The following is a 23,139-nucleotide window of genomic DNA, read 5'->3' as shown; positions in this document are numbered from 1 at the left end:
CCCCCATGCTACAAGAATACTTGTTTAGACATTTGCAAAATGACTGATTTAATGAGTCCAATGTATCAATTTAATGATGGCAAAATTAGGACTATGGTTTCCTAGGTCTCAAAAGAGCCACACATACTGTATGTTGTAATTTCTAAAATACAGGAGCTGCGTGACATATAACGTCATATACAGTTATATGCGCCAATCGGTCATTGGAATTGGTGCTCAATCCAAGTTGCATGGTAAATCCAAGAGGCCAGTCCACATGGTGTCCACTCATCACCTCATGGTACGTCATGTGACCACCAGTTTATTTACCTTGCTTATACAGTGCAACCGCACTTGGCTTGTGTGCAGCAGGAGCCTGCGCTTCAGCGACAGGGACGTGTTTTCACTGGTTCACGGAGCTGTCAATCATGGTCAATCCCCTCCTTACCGCCTACTAGCAGGGATTCACTGTAAACCTATCGACCTGCTGGATCATCTGTCCATTAACCAAAGTATGCTTTATTTCGATATGTGTGTGTTTTAAAATTATAGGAAATACGTGGATATATTAGCCAGTTTATAGTCTCCAAGTTGAGTTGTCTTGTCACTCGTCTGTGTCGCGAATGTGAGCGAGTGGTGGAACAGCAGGTGTAATTCACGATATCCTGTCGCACGCGATCTATCTGATGATTTAAATCTCTCTGTGTAGAAAGTCACGTCTCTCAAGTGTAACAGTTGTGGGTGGAATCGCTACCAAGTCTCTAAGATAGCTTGCTTGTTTTCATGTTGTTATTGTATCACTTACAGTTACCAGAAATTGTATTGCTGTGTGGCCTGTTATAAATGTTGACTAGAAAGTAGTCATAAGCGTAAGGTGTTGGGGAGCCCCGAGGTGTTGTGCAATGATGTGTATTTGAGTCAGTTGTAAAGGATAATGATATACCTAACGTCAGCTGCACTCTGGATTCTGGATAGCGGATACACTGTAGCGACATTGTGGTGGAGTGTCGGATACATTTGTTGTCTTGTGTTCTGACTAGTTATTTAGAGAAAACCTATTTTATTGTTATGTTATTGAAAAGCATTTTCACATTTTGACGACGTTGACTATACATTAACACGTTGACACACCATTGATGTTAAGTCTGCGTGGACTATGCTTGTGATTTAAGAATGTATGTATATGCGACCCTATTAGGTAAGGTTCATGAAATCCAAAGCAACATTGTAAACGATTCATTTTGTCTGTATTCGTCTGACTTTTCAGAGACCATGCTGACTGATTAAAGCCCTCCGCTTCCCCATCAGTCCATCATGGCATCTATTTCGGTTGGAGAAAATCAGCTGCAGAGGATCATCAGAGATCTACATGGTATTGGCAGGGGGTAGTCACTATGCCATAGTTCCTGTTGTTGAGACAAATGTAAAGATTGAAGGGATGTAGCTCACCAACACACTGACAACACTTTCAATCTGACAGAGAGTTTGGCAGCAGTTGTAATTAGTCTTGCCAAAAAAAAGTCTGCCATAGTCTTATCATCAAAGTAAAGACCAGTGCAGTCATCTATCTATGTATAGCTCCACACAGACACACAGGCACTGCTTTGCTAAAGATTTGCAAGTGCAAAACTCTGGTGACTGATTAAAACTTTAAATAGCATCCAAGCTAATGCTCCGCCAGGATGCACTGATTACTGTGTCTTTCTGAATTTTGAATAATGTAAATAGGTATTCATGTGTTTTGTAGATAATGTCCCAGCAAAGCTATATACTGTATGTACAATATACATTCAATGTAATGAAAAATGCATAGCTATATGTAGCAGTTTATATCATTTATATGGACCAGTTATGTATGCAGACTTTAGTTAGGTAACTATGTGAACAGCAGTATAGAGTTTTTCTCCAGAGAGCAGTGCACTCTGGGACTGATGTGGCCCTGATCACACACACCTTTCACAGTATATGTGTGTGTGAAGCTGGTTCTTCTGTGTGCATGTGTGTAGAAGGCTGGCGATGCTCTGTGTGTGTGTTTTGACGACTGATATTACTTTGTGTGTGTGTGTGTGTTGACGACTGATATTGCTGTGTGTGTGTGTTGACGACTGATATTGCTGTGTGTGTGTGTGTGTGTTGACGACTGATGTGTGTGTTGACGACTGATGTCGTATTGTTGTGTGTGTGTGTGTGTGTGTGTGTGTGTGTGTGTGTGTGTGTATGTATAGACGCCTGATGTGTCTGTATATGTGTGTGTAGACGGCTGATGTTGCTGTGTGTGTGTGTAGATGGCTGATGTTGCTGTGTGTGTGTGTAGATGGTTGATGTTGCTGCGTGTGTGTGTGTGTGTGTAGATGGCTGATGTTGCTGCGTGTGTGTGTGTAGATGGCTGATGTTGCTGTGTGTGTGTAGATGGCTGATGTTGCTGTGTTTGTGTATATGGCTGATGTTGCTGTGTGTGTGTGTGTGTCTAGATGGCTGATGTTGCTGTGTGTGTGTGTGTGTATATGGCTGATGTTGCTGTGTGTGTGTGTGTCTAGATGGCTGATGTTGCTGCGTGTGTGTAGATGGCTAATGTTGCTGTGTGTGTTTGTGTGTGTATATGGCTGATGTTGCTGTGTGTGTGTGTGTGTAGATGGCTGATGTTGCTGTGTGTGTAGCTGGCTGATGTTGCTGTGTGTGTGTCTAGATGGCTGATGTTGCTGTGTGTGTGTGTGTGTGTATATGGCTGATGTTGCTGTGTGTGTGTGTGTCTAGATGGCTGATGTTGCTGCGTGTGTGTAGATGGCTGATGTTGCTGTGTGTGTTTGTGTGTGTATATGGCTGATGTTGCTGTGTGTGTGTGTGTGTAGATGGCTGATGTTGCTGTGTGTGTAGCTGGCTGATGTTGCTGTGTGTGTGTATATGGCTGATGTTGCTGTGTGTGTGTATATGGCTGATGTTGTTGTGTGTGTGTGTGTGTGTGTGTGTGTGTGTGTGTGTGTGTGTGTCTAGATGGCTGATGTTGCTGTGTGTGTCTAGATGGCTGATGTTGTTGTGTGTGTGTGTGTGTGTGTGTGTGTGTCTAGATGGCTGATGTTGCTGTGTGTGTGTATATGGCTGATGTTGCTGTGTGTGTGTGTGTAGATGGCTGATGTTGCTGTGTGTGTGTGTATATGGCTGATGTTGCTGTGTGTGTGTGTAGATGGCTGATGTTGCTGTGTGTGTGTATATGGCTGATGTTGCTGCGTGTGTGTGTGTGTATAAGGCTGATGTTGCTGTGTGTGTGTGTGTGTGTATATGGCTGATGTTGCTGCGTGTGTGTATAGATGGCTGATGTTGCTGTGTGTGTGTGTTTGTAGATGGCTGATGTTGCTGCGTGTGTGTGTACAGTGTAGATGGCTGATGTTGCTGCGTGTGCGTGTAGATGGCTGATGTTGCTGTGTGTGTGTGTAGATGGCTGATGTTGCTGTGTGTGTGTGTGTATATGGTTGATGTTGCTGTGTGTGTGTGTGTGTGTAGATGGCTGATGTTGTGTGTGTGTGTGTGTGTGTATATGGCTGATGTTGCTGTGTTTGTGTATAATGCAGATGTTGCTGTGTGTGTGTATATGGCTGCTGTTGCTGTGTGTGTGTATATGGCTGATGTTACTGTGTGTGTGTATATGGCTGATGTTGTTGTGTGTGTGTGTGTGTGTGTGTGTGTGTCTATATGGCTGATGTTGCTGTGTGTATGTGTGTCTAGATGGCTGATGTTGCTGTGTGTGTGTGTGTGTGTGTGTGTGTGTGTGTATATGGCTGATGTTGCTGTGTGTGTGTGTTATCTCTGGCACGCAGATGCTGTGGCTGAGCTCAGTAAGGAGCACAGGGAGACAGGGGAGCCCGTCACAGACGACAGCTCCAGCTTACACAAGTTCTCCTACAAGCTAGAGTACCTGCTGCAGGTACAGTACGCTTGTGTGTGAAAACCCACCACAGTATGCTGCATCACAAATTCATCTTCTTCATCGTCTCATCATCATCTTCATCATTTTACATACTGCATTTTGTATGTACTTTAAATTGATGACATGCCTATATCTTCCAGTGAATACCCAAGGATTACCACATCATAGCTCCGATAGAATATCACTTGTATAATGTGCTGTGTATACTGTGTGGCTAATTTGGTTAGTGCCCTTCATGTTGCCCCTCATAGAGAGATCCCCGCTCTTCATTCAATTTTAAATCATTTTTATTTTGAGGTGTAAGTAGTGAATGTATGTCAGTGAGCATTTGTTTAATGATTTATGTAAACATACAGTATGTGAAATGATTTTGATCTGTGTGTGTTCTTTGTCCTTTTATTAGTTTGACCAGAAAGAGAAGACGACTTTTCTTGGCACCAGGAAAGACTACTGGGATTATTTCTGTGACTGTTTGGCAAAGTTAAAAGGGGCTAATGACGGCATCCGCTTCGTCAAGTCTATCCTTGAGGTAATCCTCCACGAGTGTATAAGAGTGCACAAAATGTTTAGACTTGCAGTCTGAGCGACCGGCTCACAGACACACTCTCCCAGGGTCTTGCAGGACTAGGACAGTCAGCCACCTCAGGCTGTAATCCGACCATGTTTTTTTAGTTATCGTTGAATTTAGCATAGCTATTTGTTTGTTAGTCACCTTTGTCCTTCTTTTGGAGATATGAAGTGGAGTCAAAGATGATCATGAGATGAGGTTGGTTGTACACTACTGGTCAAAGAGCTCTGAGGGAACTGCCTGAAACTCTCACTGCCTGTGTTTGTAATGGTATGATGTATACTAGTCGTGTAATTACTCAAAAGTAGTATATCAAGCTGTTTGTAGTATGAAAATATATTTTTGCCCAGTATGCCAACAATACCTCTATGTACTATAGTACTATAATACGAAGTAGTATGTAGCATGTTGTCTGTACCAGTACATTATACAGAATACAAGTGCACCATTGCAAACACAGTCACTCTAACGCTTCACTGTAATTTTAAGAAAAGAAAGATTATGCATTGTCTTTTAACTAAGAAATGTATATCAAGTTAAAGGTACTCAAGCCTTTAAAAAAATATCTGGGGCATGTAACATGTTACCTCTGTATTTCTTACCAAATGTAAGTGCTTATCTGAGACTAAATATTAGGCACTTGCGTTGTTTGGTTTGTTGATGTGCATGAGTGTCTATTAGCCGAGACAGCAATCTCTAGCGGAGCTCCAGAAACTACTCTTTGAAGGGGAGCTGTAGAACAATGGTTATGATAAGAAAACAACATTGACATCATGCCAAGTCAGAAACCAGTGTTTGGTGGCCATGTTGAGAATTATTTAGTTGTCTAATGTTTATGATTTCATGCTTTATATTTTCCTTCTATGTGTGTGTTAATTTTGCTACTCTGAATGACTTTAAAGTAAGCATCATCTGTAAGTGATGTGTGACATGTGGCTGCTCAGCCTGTAACCTAACCTTTGATCAACATGATGCGGTTTTGATATAAAGCTACCCAAAAAGTATGCATTAGTCTCGCAAACACCACCTACAGCCCAGCTGGCCCGGATAAAAGCTTGCTAACATGCTAACTGCCGTCTTTTGGCAATACCGGTGTAGGTAGCTATGTTGTGCTCTGAAGGCTTTTCTTACATTTTACCAGAGAACTACACAGTGCCTGGATGGCTGGTGGTAATGACAGGGGTGTTTATCTGTCCTTCACATGACCATATTCCATCAAAATTAATTTGAGGATGATGGCAAAAGTAGCTGCCTATAAAAATAACATACTCAAAATTGTTTGCATAGTGTTGGTTTAGTTAGTGAATATCATGTTACTTTAAAGACACGTTGTAAGACATTGTTTTGGAGTGGAAAGTCCCCATATGGTATCCTTCTGGTGTTTTATTTGGACCCATGCCTTTAATCCTGTCCATCTGTCGTTGTGTGGCTGTTTGTCCCAGGCAGTGAACATGAGGTGTTCCTGACTGATAATCTATGGGATTACATTAGGTTAGCTTTTTAACCTTTAACCCCAGAACAGAGGGGACACATCACAGAGCTAAAATGGGCTAAAATGGGCAGTGTGTGTGTGTACGTGCATGTGTGAGTGTCTGAGTGTGTGAATGTGAATGTGAATGTAAGGGTGTGACTGTGAGTCTACGTGTTTGCCTCTGTGTATGTGAGTTTCTGTGCTGTGTGTGCGTGCGTGTGTGTGTGTGTGTGTGTCTATGCCTGCGTTTGTATTAGCACCAAACCCAAGCCGCACAGAATGAGCTGTCAGCTGTAGTCAGCTGTTGTGGCCAGTGTGTCGACTCCACTGACATGTGGCACTATGGCATGGTGGCTATCCTCAGGAGAAACCTTTTCACAACCACTGGTATCACATACTGCTGACACTCACCCCGTCTCTCTCTTGGTGATGGGCAGTGGTTGTACTGTCAGCACTTAGATGGCTACAGGAAGAATTGAACTTCTGACCTTTGTGTGACCATCTGTGTTGCAGCTCAAGACATCGCTGGGGAAAGGCCGGGCCTTCATTCGCTACTCACTGGTGCACCAGAGGTTGGCCGACACCCTGCAGCAATGTCTGATGAACCACAAAGTCACCAGGTACCAGTCAACAGAAGGGAAAAGGCCCACTACGTGCATACAAACATTTACCAGATATGCCTACATTGAGATCACATAGCTGCATGCATTTACCAGACATGCCTCATTGAGAGCACATAGCTGCATGCATTTACCAGACATGCCTCATTGAGAGCACATAGCTGCATGCATTTACCAGATATGCCTAATGCCCCATGCAACACATTGTCTCCAGGTCCATATAGACATGCAAAGCTATGCCTCTCTGTGCATGCCTGCGTACAGCACAGTGTACTAAAACAATATCCTCAGTTACATATACACAAGTAACAAAAATCTCCAGGTTCAGACAGACATGCACAGGAACATGACCTGATTTTGATATGTACATGACCTGATTTTGATATGTACATTTTCTAACCTCCCTGGCACATGGTGTGCAATGAAAAAAGGAACTATGAGAAATGAATTGACACAACACAAAATCAGCAAAAAGAAGCCATTTGACACATTCAACTCTGGACTGTGAACTTAAACTTTCTTTAACGTTCTCAATCACCTTTGGGCTCTAAAGAAATGGGTTGTGTTCTGTGACTGAAAGTGACTGAAAGTCAGTTCTCTCTTCCTTAATCAATTGCTTGCTTCTCCATTGTTGCCAGAACACTTCTGTTTTGTCTTTTTTTGTGTATCCACAGCCTGGTATCGGGCAGACCTACTGCTGTGTCCTGTCGAGATTTGTCCCCAAATAGTCATTCTGTCTCTCTCTTTCTTTCTTTCTCTCTCTCTCTCTCTCTCTCTCTCTCTCTGTAATCCTGCACAGTGAGTGGTATTATGCTCGCAGCCCGTTCCTAAAGTCTCACCTGAGCATTGACATCATCAACCACCTGTACGAGCTGAATGAGATCCAGTTCGATGTGGCTTCCAGGGGTCATGATCTAGACTCCGATTGGCCTACATTTGCCAGGTAACCCCCTGAAATCCCTGTTTATGTACTCCTTTCAGTTTTGAACTTGGTAATGCCTGAACATGCCAGAAGCCAGCCAAATGCCTTGTTTTTCAAGCCATATCTAATTTAAACAAATGAGTAGTGGATCTATAGTGGTGCCATTCCAATTCTCTGTAGCTCTAGTTATCGTATCATAACATTCTCTAGCAATGAGTTCATTGTATGTTTAAATGTGTTTTTCCTTCAGTATACACACTTAGCCTTTCATCACGTTTTGACAAAGGAAAGGCCATGACGCATACCACAAACAGTTTGGACATCATTTGCTATGTGACGTGACTCTCTGTGACTACTGTGAAACTCTAGAACTCTAGTTTCATGTTGCTCTGTGCCTCTTCTGTATTTACTTTAAATGGGATGTAACCAGATCATCTTCACTTCCTTCTACGTTTCTTTAGAACAGGGGTGTCAAACTCAAATACACAGAGGGCCAAAATTAAAAACTGCGTACAAGTCGAGGGCCAGACATATTCAATATTTTAACATGAACTGAAGTTTAACATAGGCCTACTAAATCTGGGACAAGCTAAAAACGTAGTTATTGCCTATAAACACAGAGATCAAATTTCAAAATAAAATAAACATCAGTGGCAATCATTTCTTATGCATCTCTTTTCTGCAAATTGCAGGCGCTCCATCTGTGGTCAGTCCAACAAGTTTGTCCCAGGGCAGCCCCATTTAATTTACACATTTGGATACCTCTTCAAAGAGATCTTTCCCCGTAGTTGTGCCATGCATTGATTTAAATCCCAAAAGTTCATCTTTAACGCACAGAGTGGAGTCCACTCCACGGATGAAGATTGACAGCTGGGCAGTATCAGATGTGTCGCTTCTCTAATCCACAGAAAGGGAGTATAGGATGAAATCTTTTCCCTTTCCCATCAGCTGTTGTTGCTCACATACACAATCAGCAACGGTGTTTCTGCTCAGGCTCACATTTAAAAATGCTTGCCTTTTATCAGGGCACACGCTGTCGCAAACTTTTATCATGCAGTTCTTGACAAATTCTCCCTCGGTAAAGGGTCGGGCTGCTTTAGCGATCTCCGCTACTACAATAAAGCTTGCCTTCACAGCAGCCTCACTTTTCTGATTTGGCGTGTACGAACACAGTCTGCTGTGACACCGGCGATCTTTTCGAATCCTCTTCCTTCTAGAGCTTCTGTTTCATGTCCAGATGTTTGTACTTGTCTTGGTGTTTCGTTTCATAGTGCCGTCTTAAGAAATTATATTCTTTCATTACAGCTGCTTCGGCTCCGCACACAAGAGAAACAGGTTTGCCCTTTACATCAGTAAACATATATTCGGCCAATATTGGCAATTTTTGGGGGGGAGAGAGACAGGCCGCAAGCTAAACTTTGACTTCAGATGATGAGGCTGCAGACAGTGTGGCAAGGGCTCGCGCTTGCGGTCCTAAATTGACGTAAGCTACCAACGCGGTTGCAGTGCATTGTGGGACTTGCAGTATTAGTGGTGCGTGCGACATACCGGCGGCTGCGCCAGGCCAGCTCTGATAGACTTTACATAACTTTTTGCAACATTCCGAGGAGCCGGCGGGCCGGATGAAATCACTTGGCGGGCCAGATCTGGCCCACGGGCCTTGAGTTTGACACATGTGCTTTAGAAGAATTATTCTTGCTGTTGGGCTGACAAGCCTCAGTCACCTACGTACCATGCATCATAAAGAGTATTTTAAAAGCCTTTTGTTGATTGATTTGCCAGTTCTGAACCGTGTGTGTGTGTGTGTGTGTGTGTGTGTGTGTGTGTGTGTGTGTGTGTGTGTGTGTGTGTGTGTGTGTGTGTGTGTGTGTGATGTTGTAGAAGGACACTGGGGACACCTGCCCACCTGTGGAGACCACCCAGTCGCTGCTCCAGCGTCAACAGCCTTGTCAGCAGCTACTCACAGGTGTGCCTTACTACCTGGCCCCCCTCATCTGACCACTTGGCACTGGAGTCGGGTTTGGCGCGGATCACACAGATGTCACACTGAGTCAGACCAGGATCCATCAGATCCGTTACAAAGACGGCTAGACGTCTGAGAGGGAGGACTATAGCTATCGTAGCTAAATACAGTGCATGGATAAAAATATACTCTTAAAAGTACTCTTATCAGTACAACTTATTTGTGTGACCGTGATGATCATATTGCTTATGCTTATATTTAGTCATTGATCACACTCTAAACACTGTAAAAAACACATTTGCATACAAGAAAGGCATAGAAATAGCCAGTCTGCAACAAATGCCTTCTACAAGTCTGATTGCCTCATCTGTGTAAATCAGTAATGCCCTGTCACTGGTCCTGCCTATGTATACATTCTCAAATGACAGGCAGGACCAGACCATATGCACATACCATTATTACCATCATTTGATCAAATATATCCACATAATCAATGAATAGACAAGTATCTCAAATGTACTATATGTTTCATCTGTGCAAGTCAGTCACACCCAGTCTCTGGTCCTGCCTTGCAGCAGCCCTCTGAGTTCCTCCCGGGGCCAGACTTCAGCCCGTGCCTCCTGGGCGAGCTGGGCGAGCTGAGCCACATCTCCAGCTGCAGCGCGGCCGACGACCTGCGCGTAGAGCTCGACCAGTCCGAGCTGCGGCAGCAGGAGCTGCTGGAACGCGTGCGCGTGCTGAGCAAGGAGGCCGGCGACCTGAAAGCAGTCATCCGCGACCTCGAGGGACAGCTGCCGAGCGCCGGAGGCATCGGCCAGAAGAGGCAGCCGCCGCAACATCTGCAGCAGCAGCAGCAGCAGCAGCAGCGTGGAGCCAGCATTTTGAGCGGTCGGCAGGAGGTCGCACAGCACCAGCAAGCGGAGGAGAGCAAGGCCAACGGGGAGTTTGTGAACCACCTCCAGGCTGACGTGCGGGAGGGGTCAGAGGTCATCAGCGTCAGGGAGGCGTCCGAGAGCAACTTGCAAGCCAAACTTAGCCTCGCCGAGAAGAGAAACATGGAGCTCTTGACCAAGCTGGATGGAGCTCTGACTGACAAGAGCCAGCAGGCAGCCAGCTACTGCGACTCGGCCTGGAAAATCCAGGAGCTGCTGGCCAAGCTGAAGGAGGCCGAGGCAGAGCGGCTTGAGGCCCGAGGGAAGAGCGAGGAGCAGGGGGATCATGCCCAGCGGCTGGCCCAGGAGCTCCGGCTGCAGGAGCAGAGCCTGCAGGAGAGCCGGGAGCGTCTGGTGGAGGCGGAGGAGGAGCGTGGCACGTCGCTGCAGCAGGCCGAGGAGCTACGCGCGACAGTGGGCCGTCTCCAGGGGGCGCTGTCTCTGAAGGAGCGCGAGACGGGGAACCTGCGCACGCAGCTGCAGGACCTGCAGCAGGGGCTGGAGGCACGAGAGAGGCAGGCCGAAGCGGCGAGAAGGAACGCGCAGGGGGAGCGCGGGGCACTGCAGCAGAGGAACCACAACCTGAAGGAGGAGCCGGAACACAACAAGGCTCGCGATGCCCAACCCGAGATCACCACCGGCACCAGTACCGGTACAAATGTCAACTCCAGCACAAACGCCGGTGCCAAAAAGGATCCCACGGCTAAGAAGGTGGAGGACTACAAGGCCCAGTGCACCACACTGATGGAGCTGAATGCCAAGCTGCTGCAGACTGTGAAGAGGAACGAGGAGAGCACCCGGGAGCTGGCCCAGGCCCGTCAGGCGGCAGAGCGGGAGCTGGCCGCCCTGCGGGCCTCAGAGAAGCAGCTGCGGGCCCATCTGGAGGCGGCCCAGCTGCCCCTAGAGGAGCAGGAGAGGAGGTTGCTGGAGGAGAACCAGCAGCTGGAAGACAGTGTCAAGCGGGCCCTGATGAGGGCGGAGGAGGCTGAGGAGGAGGTGCGTAGGCTGGAGAAGGACAGGGAGGAGCATAGAGAGGAGAAGGCGGAGGTGAAGGAGCAGCTGGCGTCAGCACGAGAGGAGCTGAGTACGCTCACAGCACAGGCGACCGAGCTGGAGAAGAACCTTGCAGCCTCCAGGGAGAACCAGGAGGAGCTGCAGAGGCAGCTAGAGGAGACTGAGAGGAGGAGCACTGAGAGGCCTGTGGAGTGTGAGGAGGGAAGGAGGGAAGGAGAGGTGGGGGCTAGGCAGACATCCAGACTGGCCCTGGCGGAGGCGCAGCTGGAGCTGCACACGCGGGAGGTTCTGCGTCTGCAGGAGGACGCGGTGGGGCTGCGGGTGCAACTGCAGGTGAGCACGGAGGAGCGGCTGAAGACGCAAGCGCTGCAGGAGGTGACGGAGTCGTCGCGTGAGGATCTGCGTGCCCAGGCCGAGCAGCTGAAAGCGCAGGTGGAGGAGCTCAACCGGCGGCACGTGGAGGAGCTGCTGCGCGGGCGCGAGCGCGAGGAAGCACTGGCGCGGGAGCGGGACAGTGAGGCGCGGGAGCGGGCGGTGCTGGCGGCCGAGGCCAGTGGGCTGCGCGAGGAGCACGGCATGCTCAAGCGGCGGCTGGACAAGCTGGCCGTGGAGAATGCTGAGGCGCGCGAGGCCCTCCACCGCGCTAACACCGAGACGGCCGAACTGGGCGTGCATGTGTGTATGCTGACGGGACAGAACGAGGAGGCGCGCCTGCGCTGGGAGAGACTCTCCGGGAGGCTCAGTGAGATGGAGGAGGAGGGCAACAGGGAGGCGCGGAGCCACAACACCAGCCTGGAGGCCCTCCAGGAGGAGAATGACAAGCTGCAGGAGGAGCTGAGGCAGGCCCAGGCGCTCCCCTCAAGCCTGCAGGAGAGCCAGAGGGAGATCCAGGACCTGAAGCTCCAGCTCAGTAGCGAGGCCTCAGAGCACGACACCAAGCTCCAGGTGAGACACCTGCTTCACCTGAACCTGCTCCACACATCCACTGACCAAAATATGCAGAGCAATACACTGGAATAAATGTTTCACTTGTCCTGTATTACATGGCTATTAAAGGTCTAGTAAGGGGAGAAACATATTAAGAAACCTGCTTAACCAATCCACAGAGGAAACCATGCAAACCATGGCAAACCCTAAATAAATGCATCCAAATGCATTGTGCACTGGAATATTTGGAAACATAATTTTTTTTTAGTATTGCCTTTCAGTATTGCATCTCTTGATGTCAAAACCTGCAGACTTTAGCTATATTACATGCCACCAACATATCAGTTTTCAGTACACATATCAGTAGCAGGTGATGATAGTGTCAGGGATTAAGCATGTTTTGTCATCTATAGGCCGTCACAGAGGAGCTTGTGAGTATGAGATCACAGCTGGAGAACGGACAGCAACAGGTTGCAGCTCTTGAGACTAAGATGGAGGAACTAGAGGTAAGCAGGACTGGGTGTCAATAATTTCATTTTTTCCATACAATGAACTGGACAGGGAAGGACTCTGCACATTTAGAGGAGACTGACATAGCAGCTAAGGTCAAAGCAACCATACTGAACACAATATGTATTGCATCATTTGTATAGCATTCAACACGATACATTGAAAAAATAACTTATTAACGCAATACCATAAAATAAACATTGTATTTATTTGACCAACAGACAATGAACCAGAACAGCAGTGAGGTGGTTGAGGAAAAAAATACCCACATTGCCAGTACCCAGACTGTTCTTCATCAGAAAGAGGAAGAAGAGAGGAAACTGAGAAAAGAATTATCTACGTAAGTGCCATTGCCTACGCAGTCTTGACCACGCAGCAGTCTTGCCCACGCAGCAGTCTTGCCCACGCAGCAGTCTTGCCCACAAAGCAGTCTTGCCCACGCAGCAGTCTTGCTCACACAACTGATCATTTCTGGGGGGGGTTTCTGAGTTCCTGTGTTAAGGTTTTACAGTCCTATGACTCATTCTACACTGGAAATTGCTGCTGCTTTTAAACTGATGAGTTGGGCTGCTATGGCTAGGACACAATGTCTACCACCACATCTCTTAATGTCCTCTAACACATGAACCATGTCATATAATAGTGTTCTTTCACACGGTTGCTTTAATCACTCTACTGTTTTCTATGCGATTCTCAGTCCTGTTCTCACTCCATCCCTTTCTCTGTCTCTGACTGTACCCCCCCCTCTCTGTCTCTGTCTCTGTCTCTCACTCTTCCTCCCTCCCTATCTCCCTCTGTCAATCCCCCTCCCTTCTCCCTCTCCCTCAGAGCTGAGGAGCAGTTGGCGTTGGCCCAGAAGGCCTGTCAGGACCTGAGTGAGAGTCTTCGCCGCACCACCCTGGAGAGGCAGAGCAGCGATCTGAAGACGTCGGCCGAGATTGATGACCTGTACCGCACCAAGAGGAACCTGGAGGAGAGGCTCATCGAGCTCATCAGGTGAACACAAGGATTTAATCATGACTGCACAAACTGTACTCAGATTTAGATTTCTCTTAATTACTTGTGCAAATACTTCCATCTCTATACATACAACTACAAATAATGTTTTGTGTAAACGATGTGCTATCATGTTGCTAATCATGTTGTGCTATGATCATCATAGCTAAAAGAGAGAGCGCTAAAGACTGCCGTTTCTGTCTTTTAATGATGGTCATAGCATGACGACGCTGTTGGGCAACACGGCACTGAGCTGTATTGAAGATGAGTGTAGCCCTTGTTCTGAAGCTCTCTGGCTCCCCCTGCAGGGATAAAGACGCGCTGTGGCAGAAGTCGGACGCACTGGAGTTTGAGCAGAAGCTGCGCGAGGAGCAGACGGACCGCGAGCTGAGTCACTGCCTAGGCTGCCACAGCCAGTTCAGCTGGTGGCTACGCAAACACAACTGCAGGTGGCCAAAAAGAACCGCAACACATCTTTACACTTTTTAAAACCTAAAGGCTAGCAGCATTTAAAAAAAAATGTCAACAAACCATTGCTCCCATGAGGATCCTCTTGCAAACCATTCCAGACATCGAAACAAGTCAGTGTTGAAATAAAAAAAAAGATAATAACACAATTCTCACACACACACAAGTTGGTAGGAGATGACAGTTCTCTGCCTCACATTGACATAGACAGGCTCTTGGTCTGTGACTTGCACTGGCACCTCTTCTTCTTTCTTCAGCTTCATTCTCTTCAGCAGTTGCTTTTTTTAGTATAAGTAATTTAGTCACTGTTCTCCATGTTACTAACTTATTATTTCAATGAATTGGTCCCGTTTGTTTTTCACATTTCTGTCAGGCAGAATGACGGCTGTGCAGTCCTCATGTAAACCTCAGTTTAAACGCGTTGTTGAGGTCATGCATTTACATAACAGTGGCTGGTTCCGATAAATCCTGCAATGAGACAGGAAAGAGTAACGGGTCACTTCCTGTTTGCCAGGCTGTGCGGGCGGTCCTTCTGCTACTACTGCTGCAGTAACACGGTGAGCACCCAGCAGGGCGGGACTCGCGAGCGCTGCTGCAAGGATTGCTACACTCAGCACAGCGCCGTGGTGGAGCGCCACCCGCAGGAGGAGCTGGGCACGCCGCCCTACCCTCCCTTCAACCCCCTCACCCCACCCAGCTCCGCCGTGCCCGGCGTCAGAGGTAGGCGCAGGAGGAGCGTCCCGTTTCACGCACTTGCACACTCACAAACCTAAAGAACACCTTGTGGTGGAGAGAGACCTCACCTTGTGACATAACAAACTGAAAGCTATTCACACCTGATAGGTCATTTGCAGCAGTGGTGGTTAGCTATACTAGCTGTGGACTAGGACAAAATAAAAGAAGTACAGTAGAATGTTTATGTCTAGTACAGTTTACTTTAGGAACACTTGTACAATTTATTTGAGTTACAGTATTCTACATGTTTTATTTAAGTTTATGTTTAGTTTATGTTTAGCTTCATGCTTAATGTTGTATTTAGATTTAGTTCCTAGGAAAAGTAGACTGTGTTGAGGACCCTAATGATTGCAGTGTCTGCAGCTCTGTTGGCCTGCTCAGTGTCAGTGTAATGCAGCGACAGCCATGAGTGCCATGTGACGTCACTAGTGCCGTATGAGGTGTCATAGGGTGCCCCGGGGCCTGATGGTGTCATATTGCCCCCCCGACCCCCTGCAGTGGCTGAGCAGTCTCCCAGGCCTGATGACGCCGTGTTTGACATTATAACTGAGGAGGAGGTGAACTGTATCTATGACAGCGACTCCCTCTCCTACACCACCGCCTGCTCCTCTGAGAGAGGACGACAGGGGGCAGATGAGCTGTGAGTCATGACCCTGCCCCCACCCACCCACCCACCCCAACTCGTTATAGATCCATGTCTTGCCTCCTGCTTTCTCTCCATCTATGTCCCTCTTACTCTCCCCCTTTCACTGTCCCTGCCTCTCCCTGAGTGTTTCTTATTTCTCTCTCCCTCTCTCTCTGTCCCTCTCTTGCTCTCTGTCTCTGTCTGTCTCTCCATCCCTTTCTTCCAACCCCTGTGTTTATGTGTCTTTCACCTTCTCTCTACCACTCTGTTTCTGTTTACATTCCTTTTTGTGCCAGGTTTTTCTCACACACACACACACACAGACACACACACACACACACACACACACACACACACACTCCTTTCTCTGATTCTTTGCCTCTCAAGCATAAACATTCCCCGTTCTCCACACACTTAAACACTTCCACTCACATGCAGACACACACTCCCTCCCTCCCATGAGTGTTTATTATGCCATCCTCCACACATCTATAACTTAAAACTGACAAAAGTAATAATAAATAAAAATGTACTGAAAGTTAACTAATGAAAATCAGACATTGCTTTTGAATTGTGGTTCAACAGAATAATAATAAAAAAAAAAAAAAATCAAACTGGCCTGGACAAAAATGATGGTACCCCTAGAAAAGATTGAAAATAATTTGACCATAGGGACATGTTAAACTAAGGTGTGTCCTTTAATTAGCATTACAGGTGTCTTCAAACTTGTAATCAGTCAGTCTGCCTTTTTAAAGGGTGAAAAGTAGTCACTGTGGTGTTTGGTATCATGATGTGTACCACACTGAACATGGACCACAGAAAGCTAAGGACAGGTTTGTTTCAGGAGATTAGAAAGAAAATTATAGACAAGCATGTTAAAGATAAAGGCTATAAGACCATCTCCAAGCAGCTTGATATTCCTGTGACTACAGTTGCACATATTATTCAGAAGTTTAAGGTCCAGGGGACTGTAGCCAACCTCCCTGGATGTGGCCGCAAGAGGAAAATTGATGACAAATTGAAGAGACTGATAATACGAATGGTAACCAAAGAGCCCAGAACAACTTCCAACGAGATTAGAGGTGAACTCCAAGGTCAAGGTACATCAGTGTCAGATCGCACCATACGTCGCTGTTTGAGCCAAAGTCGACCGAGGAGGACACCACTGTTGGTTGAAAGCAAATCATATAAAAGCAAGACTGGAATTTGCCAAAATGCATATTGACAAGCCACAGGGCTTCTGGGAGAATGTCCTTTGGACAGATGAGACAAAACTGGAGCTTGTCAGTTTCAAGTTATTTCAGTGACCATTGTGGGTTTTTCTTTCTTTAACGGAAGGGTACCATCAATTTTGTCCACGTCTGTATATGGCCGCGCTGCGCCAGCTAGCTTTATTCCCAGATGCTTCTGTGTGTGGGGGGATGTGTAAGCACCTCTTCTGCAGGGGTGTGTGTCTGTGTGTGTGTGTGTGTGTGTGTGTGTGTGTGCCCCCACCCCCTCTCTCTCTCTCTGTGTATATGTGCGTTTATGTCTTTCTCTCTCTTTGTGTATGTGTGTCAGGAACAGTAGCAACAGTGCAGGGGACACCACCACTGAGGAGTCTGAGGAGATCATTACAGCTGTGCAGGATGCTGAGCTGTGCCTGCTTAAGTCTGGAGAACTCACGTGAGCACCTGGCCTGGGATTGTGTGGGTGTGGGTGGGTGGGTGGGTGGGTGGGTGGCTGTGTGTGTGTGTGTGTGGGTGTGTGTGGAGTGACACTACGCTCCAGTACGAGCTCCAGTTGAGAAAGTGTTGTGTATGGCAGTGCAGTGGTGTTTAGTATGCCCGGTCAGCATGCTGATGTAGCCATTGTGCTGTTATCTCCCAGGCTGTCAGTCCCCTTCAGTGTTGATGAGATCGCCCAGTTTGGAGACGAGTTCCGGGAGCTCTTCGTCAAGTCCAGCTGCTACAGCATCATCCCCATCGCCATTGGCAACGCCGGTCCCACTATCAGCTGGGTGTTTTCCTCCGAGCCCAAGAGCATCACCTTCAGCATGGTGTATAGAGACAGCACTGACATCCCCCTGGAGCAGGCCAAGGTAATCTACACACACAGACACACACACTCTCACAACACACATACATACAGTAACACGCACACACACACACACGCACACAATACACTCATTCACACATATACACACACACACACACACACCTATACGTTAGGGATGGGAAGATTCACCGGTTCGCATTGATGCACCGGCATAAAAGCTCACGATGCGATGGCCCGGATCAAAAAAGTGTGCACCGGATACAATGTGGGATGAATCGCGATGCATCGTTTCTAACATTTTTGCATCGGTATAATCCGTTGTATTTATATAGAATCGTGTGTGTTTAGAAATGTGACCAATGATTTGTGACCAATCATTTTATATTTAGATAGATTCCTCCTCTCTAACTGTTTCTTAAGCACGCTCTCATCTCCACTGCTGTCAGCGGCCGTCTCTCGTGAAGTCTCTCGGCCAAGTTTCGCGCGAGTTGGAGGCGTGTCCGGGAGAGTGTTACCATGGCGGTTAGAGTTAGATGTCCCTAGAACTTGTAATAAATCCAAGGTTTGGCAACACTTTGGATTTACGAAGAAAGATGGGAAATTCGATAAGACCCATGCAATCTGCAAAATATGTCGTGCTGCCATAAAGTACACAGGCAGCACGACTAATTTAGGTACTCACCTGAAGAGGCGACATGGTGACACGTCTGCCTCCTCCTCGGATTCAGCTATGGCTACAGTGGCTAACTCCACCAGTACACCTAGCAAGCAGACTGAGCAAAGTATTGCCACTTTTTTTCATGCCCCGCTGGCTACCAACTCAGCTCGTTCAAAGTCAAAAACCGAAGACATTGCCTTCTTTATTTGTAAAGATATTCAGCCTTACAGTGTTGTAGAAAATGAGGGCTTCCAAGCTACACAAGCTGACCAGCTAGCGAAACCGTTAGCTTACGCTAGCCAGCTAGTAGCCTCTAAAAGAGTGTTCAGCACAGCTGGTGACATAGTTACAGCACCACGCAGTTTGCTTCATCCTGATCATGTGGATCAACTCATATTCCTAAAGAAAACTTAAAATAGGACAAATTAGTTAAATTTAGTGTGTGAGGCAGTTGATCCACATGTTTAGGATGAAGCAAACTGTGTTGTGACTGCCAGGTATAGTTAAAAAACACTTACACACATATACACATACATGTTCTCTTTTGTCAGAGACCTTGTTAATGATTTTTTGTCTGACAAATAAATGAATCATTATGTACCATATTAAATTGCATCGCATCTCGTTGAATCGCATCGTGTAGAATCGCACTGCATCGCAATAGGGGTGTATCGTATCGCATTAGTAGCTGCTTTTATGTATCTTTAATGTATCGGATCGTTGGCAGTGTATCGAGATATGTATCGCATCGTCTTCAGTGATGGAGATGCACATCCCTACTATACGTACATATACACGTCAAAATGTGGTTTTGATAAATTGATAAATTCAGTGTAAATGCCACCAGATACAACATATCCACAATACCTCCTATACTATATGGCACCTTACTTTACAATTGTACTGTAGTGGATTATATAACTCGATAAAGCAGTGCAGAACATACACGTTACGGGAAACATATGTATAAATACAGAACCTCCAATACTTTATGGTGTTGACCAGATCAGTCAGAACTCCTATACCTCTTACAATGACTTAATTTACGTTTCACACCAAAGGTGATGATCCCTCTTACGAGATGCAACTCACACAAGGAGACCATCCAGGGCCAGCTGAAGGTCAGAAACCCAGGGCATTACACTCTCATCTTTGACAACTCCTTCTCCAGGTAGGACTCCCAGAGGCCTGACAGGCCTAGAGCTGCATTATGGTCATGTGTGATTCTCTTTCCCACACAGCTTACCTGTATTTGTCTCTTCTCCTCTTCCCCCTTCTGCTTGTGTGACGCTCTTACAGGTTCATCTCAAAGAAAGTGCTTTACCGCCTGTCTGTGGAGAAACCGGTGATCTACGACGGCAGTGACTGTCCCTAAACACACACACACACACACACACATATACACCCCTCAACCTCCAGATGTGTCTGTGTGTGCGACAGACAGACAGGGGCAGGTTTGAAAGCAGCTGCCCTTGGGTCTACCTGGCACCTGTTGGGACAGAGAAAGGTTCTTGAATGTGCGTTTTAGAGTACTCAGTAGTGGGCAGAGGATGGCTTACAAGGTAGAATTCTTCAGAACAGCAGAACGTTCTCCTGCGTGATCATCATGTCTAGAACCCAAAGAATAGAGCAGCAACCCAAAGCCACACATGCATACGGTACTTGGGAAAGCGTCTTCATATTATTATTATTATTATTATTATTATTATTATTATTATTGGAAACTCACCTATACTTATCTTTTTTTGAGAAAGCCTGTTGCAGAAGAAATCTGCTAAGTTTGGGATGGTGTGTTACATAGTTTGTATTTCCAGTGAAATAGTATGTTTTTAAAGGACAAGTCAGGTTGTGTCAAAATATATATAAATAAACAGAAGTACACTACAGAATAGTGAACCTTATCTATGCTATGATATTGCACATACTGTTTTTCTAAAGACAAAAAGTTTAAATTTTTCTAATTTACACTGACATCTTGAAGCCTTTTGAAGAGAACAAGATTTTTTGTCGTACTGTAGGAATGTTTCAAGATTGATTCTATTACCAAGTCAGCCTTGACTGTCAAATATTTATAGTGACTTATGAAATGCCAACCCTTATCTTTCATACTTGATGGCTAGTTTCGGAAAACAATGTGAAGGACTGTGTCAACTGAATGCTCGAATTGCATAGCATGTCATAACGATGTAAACAAGATAAGCTGTTCCATGTAGTGACTGGAAAAAAATGCATGCATGCAAACCCACTGTCATCTCTCAAATGGTATTGTGTAATAACATAAAGGTCATTTTTTGAAATGAAATGATTCTGTACTGATGCAGCATTTTGATAAAGTTAGAAGAGCAAGTGTATGTACCAGTATCCTCATTACCCTCTCAAAGAGCTGACAGAAGCCTTCTCTCGCATAGGAGGTGACTCTGGAACTGACCTGGGCCAGACTAGGGCCAACTCCAGGCCAGACTAGTGCCAGACCTAGATTCAGCTCTCTTCATATCTCTGCTCCTGTGACTTTCACTGAGCTAATGGAGATTGTTTTTCAATCCCTTCAAGCATCACTGTGCAATGAGCGCCATAACTAAAAGAGAGAGTGTTCAAAAGAATGATCTCTCTCTCAGTTACAGATGGTTGTTGCACAGTGCTCTTTGGAAATGCATCCCTGGCCAGTAGGAAACACTTACAGACTTGGCAGTGGAGCATTGCTGGCTGGTTGTCTGTAATCAACAGCAGGCATTTTCAGACTTTTCAGACCTCTGGGTCCTTTATTATATATCATTTTTACATTGAACAAACTTTTTTGTATTCAATTGACATATGAGAAACAAATGAAGGCAGATTTTCTTCCACCGCAGAAATTCTCCGAACTGCATCCAGCATCATCTCAGTGCAAATAATGGATGTCTCTTATTACTTTTTTGTAACACACTAAGAGTACTGCAGCCTTTTGTAAACATGCACTTTCGCAGGCATCCCCATCAGTTGCATTGAGTTGGACGCTCCAGACGGCCATCTGTGGATGTTTCTATGTTGGAAATTACATCAGTAGTATGGTGTGGTTCTTTTTTTCTTTTCTTTTTCTTTGGTTTTTCTTTTAACTTCCTTTGCTGTGAAACCTGAATGTACTGTGCTGTATGAATCTTGATTGAATGTACTGTCCTCTCTGTACCACTCTTCCTCTGATCTCTTTTTTTCTTCTTTAAATGTCACGTTCACACGTTCACACCTGTCCTCTCTGCTCTCTGCTCCACACATTACCACCAAAAAGATGTTGGGTGAAAGGTTGTTGATATGTACGTCCAACAACCAATCAACTTACCCTTGCGTGCTCCTGAAGCAATGTGTTAATTGGCTGGAATTGTTCAAGGCTGGGTCCGAGCCACTATGTTGTATGAAACACCCCCGTTTCATTGAGCGCGCACACACACAAAACAGACAGTTAGAGGACCGTGAGGAGAAATACACTGAATTTGACAAAAAGTGGATTGTATTAGAATCGTGGACTTCTCCTTTTAAATGTCACATTCACACGTTCACCTGACCTCTCTGCTCTCTCTGTGCCTCATTACCACAGAGCATGCTCCCTTTTCTACTCCATAATGCTAGTTCAGGATCTGTGGTTGCCTGTGGTAACAGCAACCCCCCCCCCCGCCCCCAATCACCTCCCACCTCCCCTCTGTGTTAGATGGTGACAGCATGTTCACTTGCTGTGTGTGTGTGTGTGTGTGTGTGTGTGTGTGTGTGTGTGTGTGTGGGGGGGGGGGGGGTTAGGGGGCGGAGTCCATCTGAAGGCTCTGTGTTTATATGGTGGCCAGGCCCGGCTATTTCCCAAGGTTAATGATCTCATTGTAAATCCCATCACATCCCCTCTGGTTGGCCAAGCCAGCATGCCCCCATGGCTCACTGATTTATACTCAGGCTGGGGGGGGGGGGGGGGGGGGGTTGCTTGTGAGAGAAGGCGACGTGCTGCACATGCCAACGCTGTTCTGAGGCAGGCAGCCAGAGAGCGAGAAAGGAGAGACAGGAGAGAGAGAGAGAGAGAGAGAGAGAGAGAGAGAGAGAGAGAGAGAGAGAGAGAGAGAGAGAGAGAGAGAGAGAGAGAGAGAGAGAGAGAGAGAGAGAGAGAGAGAGAGAGAGAGAGAGAGAGAGGCCCAGTCATATCACAGGGAGGCGGAGGCATACACACAAAAACACATATACATGCTAATGTATGTACATACACACACTCATTCTCTAACGTACACACTAACAGATGGCCACACACACATATTAATGCACACACTCACACACAAACACAGACACACAGCATAAGAAAGCATATATTAGTTAATTAAACACATACAGCCAATGCTTTGTCTCACTCTGCACAGACACACACGCACATGCACACACACACACACACACACACACACACACACACACACACACAGAGACACACACAGACACAAGCCACAGCACAGGGATCCATGTATTATTTAAGCACACACAGCCCGTGGTTTTGTCTCACTCCACACCAACACACACACACACACACACATATATATAAACGCACATTTGCACACACTGCTAAAAGCGATTTCCACTAAGTAGCAGGAATGGAAATAAATGAGGGTGTCTCAGAGCAGCAGCACTGCACGCTCCCCTACCCACACACACTTTGTAAGGATCCCTGGAAGGAAACAAATGAATGTGTCTGAGTGTTAGTGGGAAGCCTGCCTGTGTTCGTGTGTGTGTATGTGTGCGCTTTTTCTTGTTCTTAATGATCTCTCTCCGACTGGAGTGTTGGTTGTGACTCGGC

General features: G+C 46.3%; 1 protein-coding gene across 4 annotated transcripts; it reads left to right on the top strand.

Moving 5' to 3' along the window:
- The first annotated feature begins 354 nt into the window (after positions 1-354).
- fyco1b (FYVE and coiled-coil domain autophagy adaptor 1b) lies at positions 355-21,562 on the top strand. 4 transcript variants are annotated; one of them, XM_031559682.2, is made up of 18 exons: positions 355-491; positions 1,247-1,351; positions 3,792-3,898; positions 4,305-4,430; positions 6,454-6,560; positions 7,360-7,503; positions 9,364-9,448; positions 10,024-12,336; positions 12,732-12,824; positions 13,050-13,168; positions 13,657-13,824; positions 14,133-14,273; positions 14,807-15,012; positions 15,526-15,667; positions 17,213-17,317; positions 17,522-17,732; positions 19,409-19,518; positions 19,647-21,562. In XM_031559682.2, the coding sequence occupies exons 2-18, from the start codon at positions 1,294-1,296 to the stop codon at positions 19,720-19,722; spliced, it is 4,311 nt and encodes a 1,436-aa protein (XP_031415542.1). In that variant the 5' UTR covers positions 355-491; positions 1,247-1,293; the 3' UTR covers positions 19,723-21,562. The 4 variants fall into 4 exon arrangements, with proteins under 4 accessions (XP_031415542.1, XP_031415543.1, XP_031415541.1 ...); XM_031559683.2 differs by having other exon boundaries at positions 10,021-12,336; positions 17,219-17,317; XM_031559681.2 differs by having other exon boundaries at positions 10,021-12,336.
- The last annotated feature ends 1,577 nt before the right edge of the window (positions 21,563-23,139 follow it).

Source organism: Clupea harengus, chromosome 22 (assembly GCF_900700415.2).
Source record: "Clupea harengus chromosome 22, Ch_v2.0.2, whole genome shotgun sequence".
In the NCBI taxonomy this organism is placed as follows: domain Eukaryota; kingdom Metazoa; phylum Chordata; class Actinopteri; order Clupeiformes; family Clupeidae; genus Clupea; species Clupea harengus.
Note: the sequence above shows the minus strand (reverse complement) of the source record. Positions and strands in the feature narration are given on the sequence as shown.

What these genes read in the sequence shown, in the direction of transcription:
- fyco1b (XM_031559681.2), top strand. Translation starts at nt 1,294, where the DNA reads ATGGCATCTATTTCGGTTGGAGAAAATCAGCTGCAGAGGATCATCAGA. An exon ending in AGCTAGAGTACCTGCTGCAG is followed by an intron (nt 3,899 to 4,304) that starts GTACAGTACGCT and finishes TCCTTTTATTAG; the next exon opens with TTTGACCAGAAAGAGAAGAC. An exon ending in ATGAACCACAAAGTCACCAG is followed by an intron (nt 6,561 to 7,359) that starts GTACCAGTCAAC and finishes AATCCTGCACAG; the next exon opens with TGAGTGGTATTATGCTCGCA.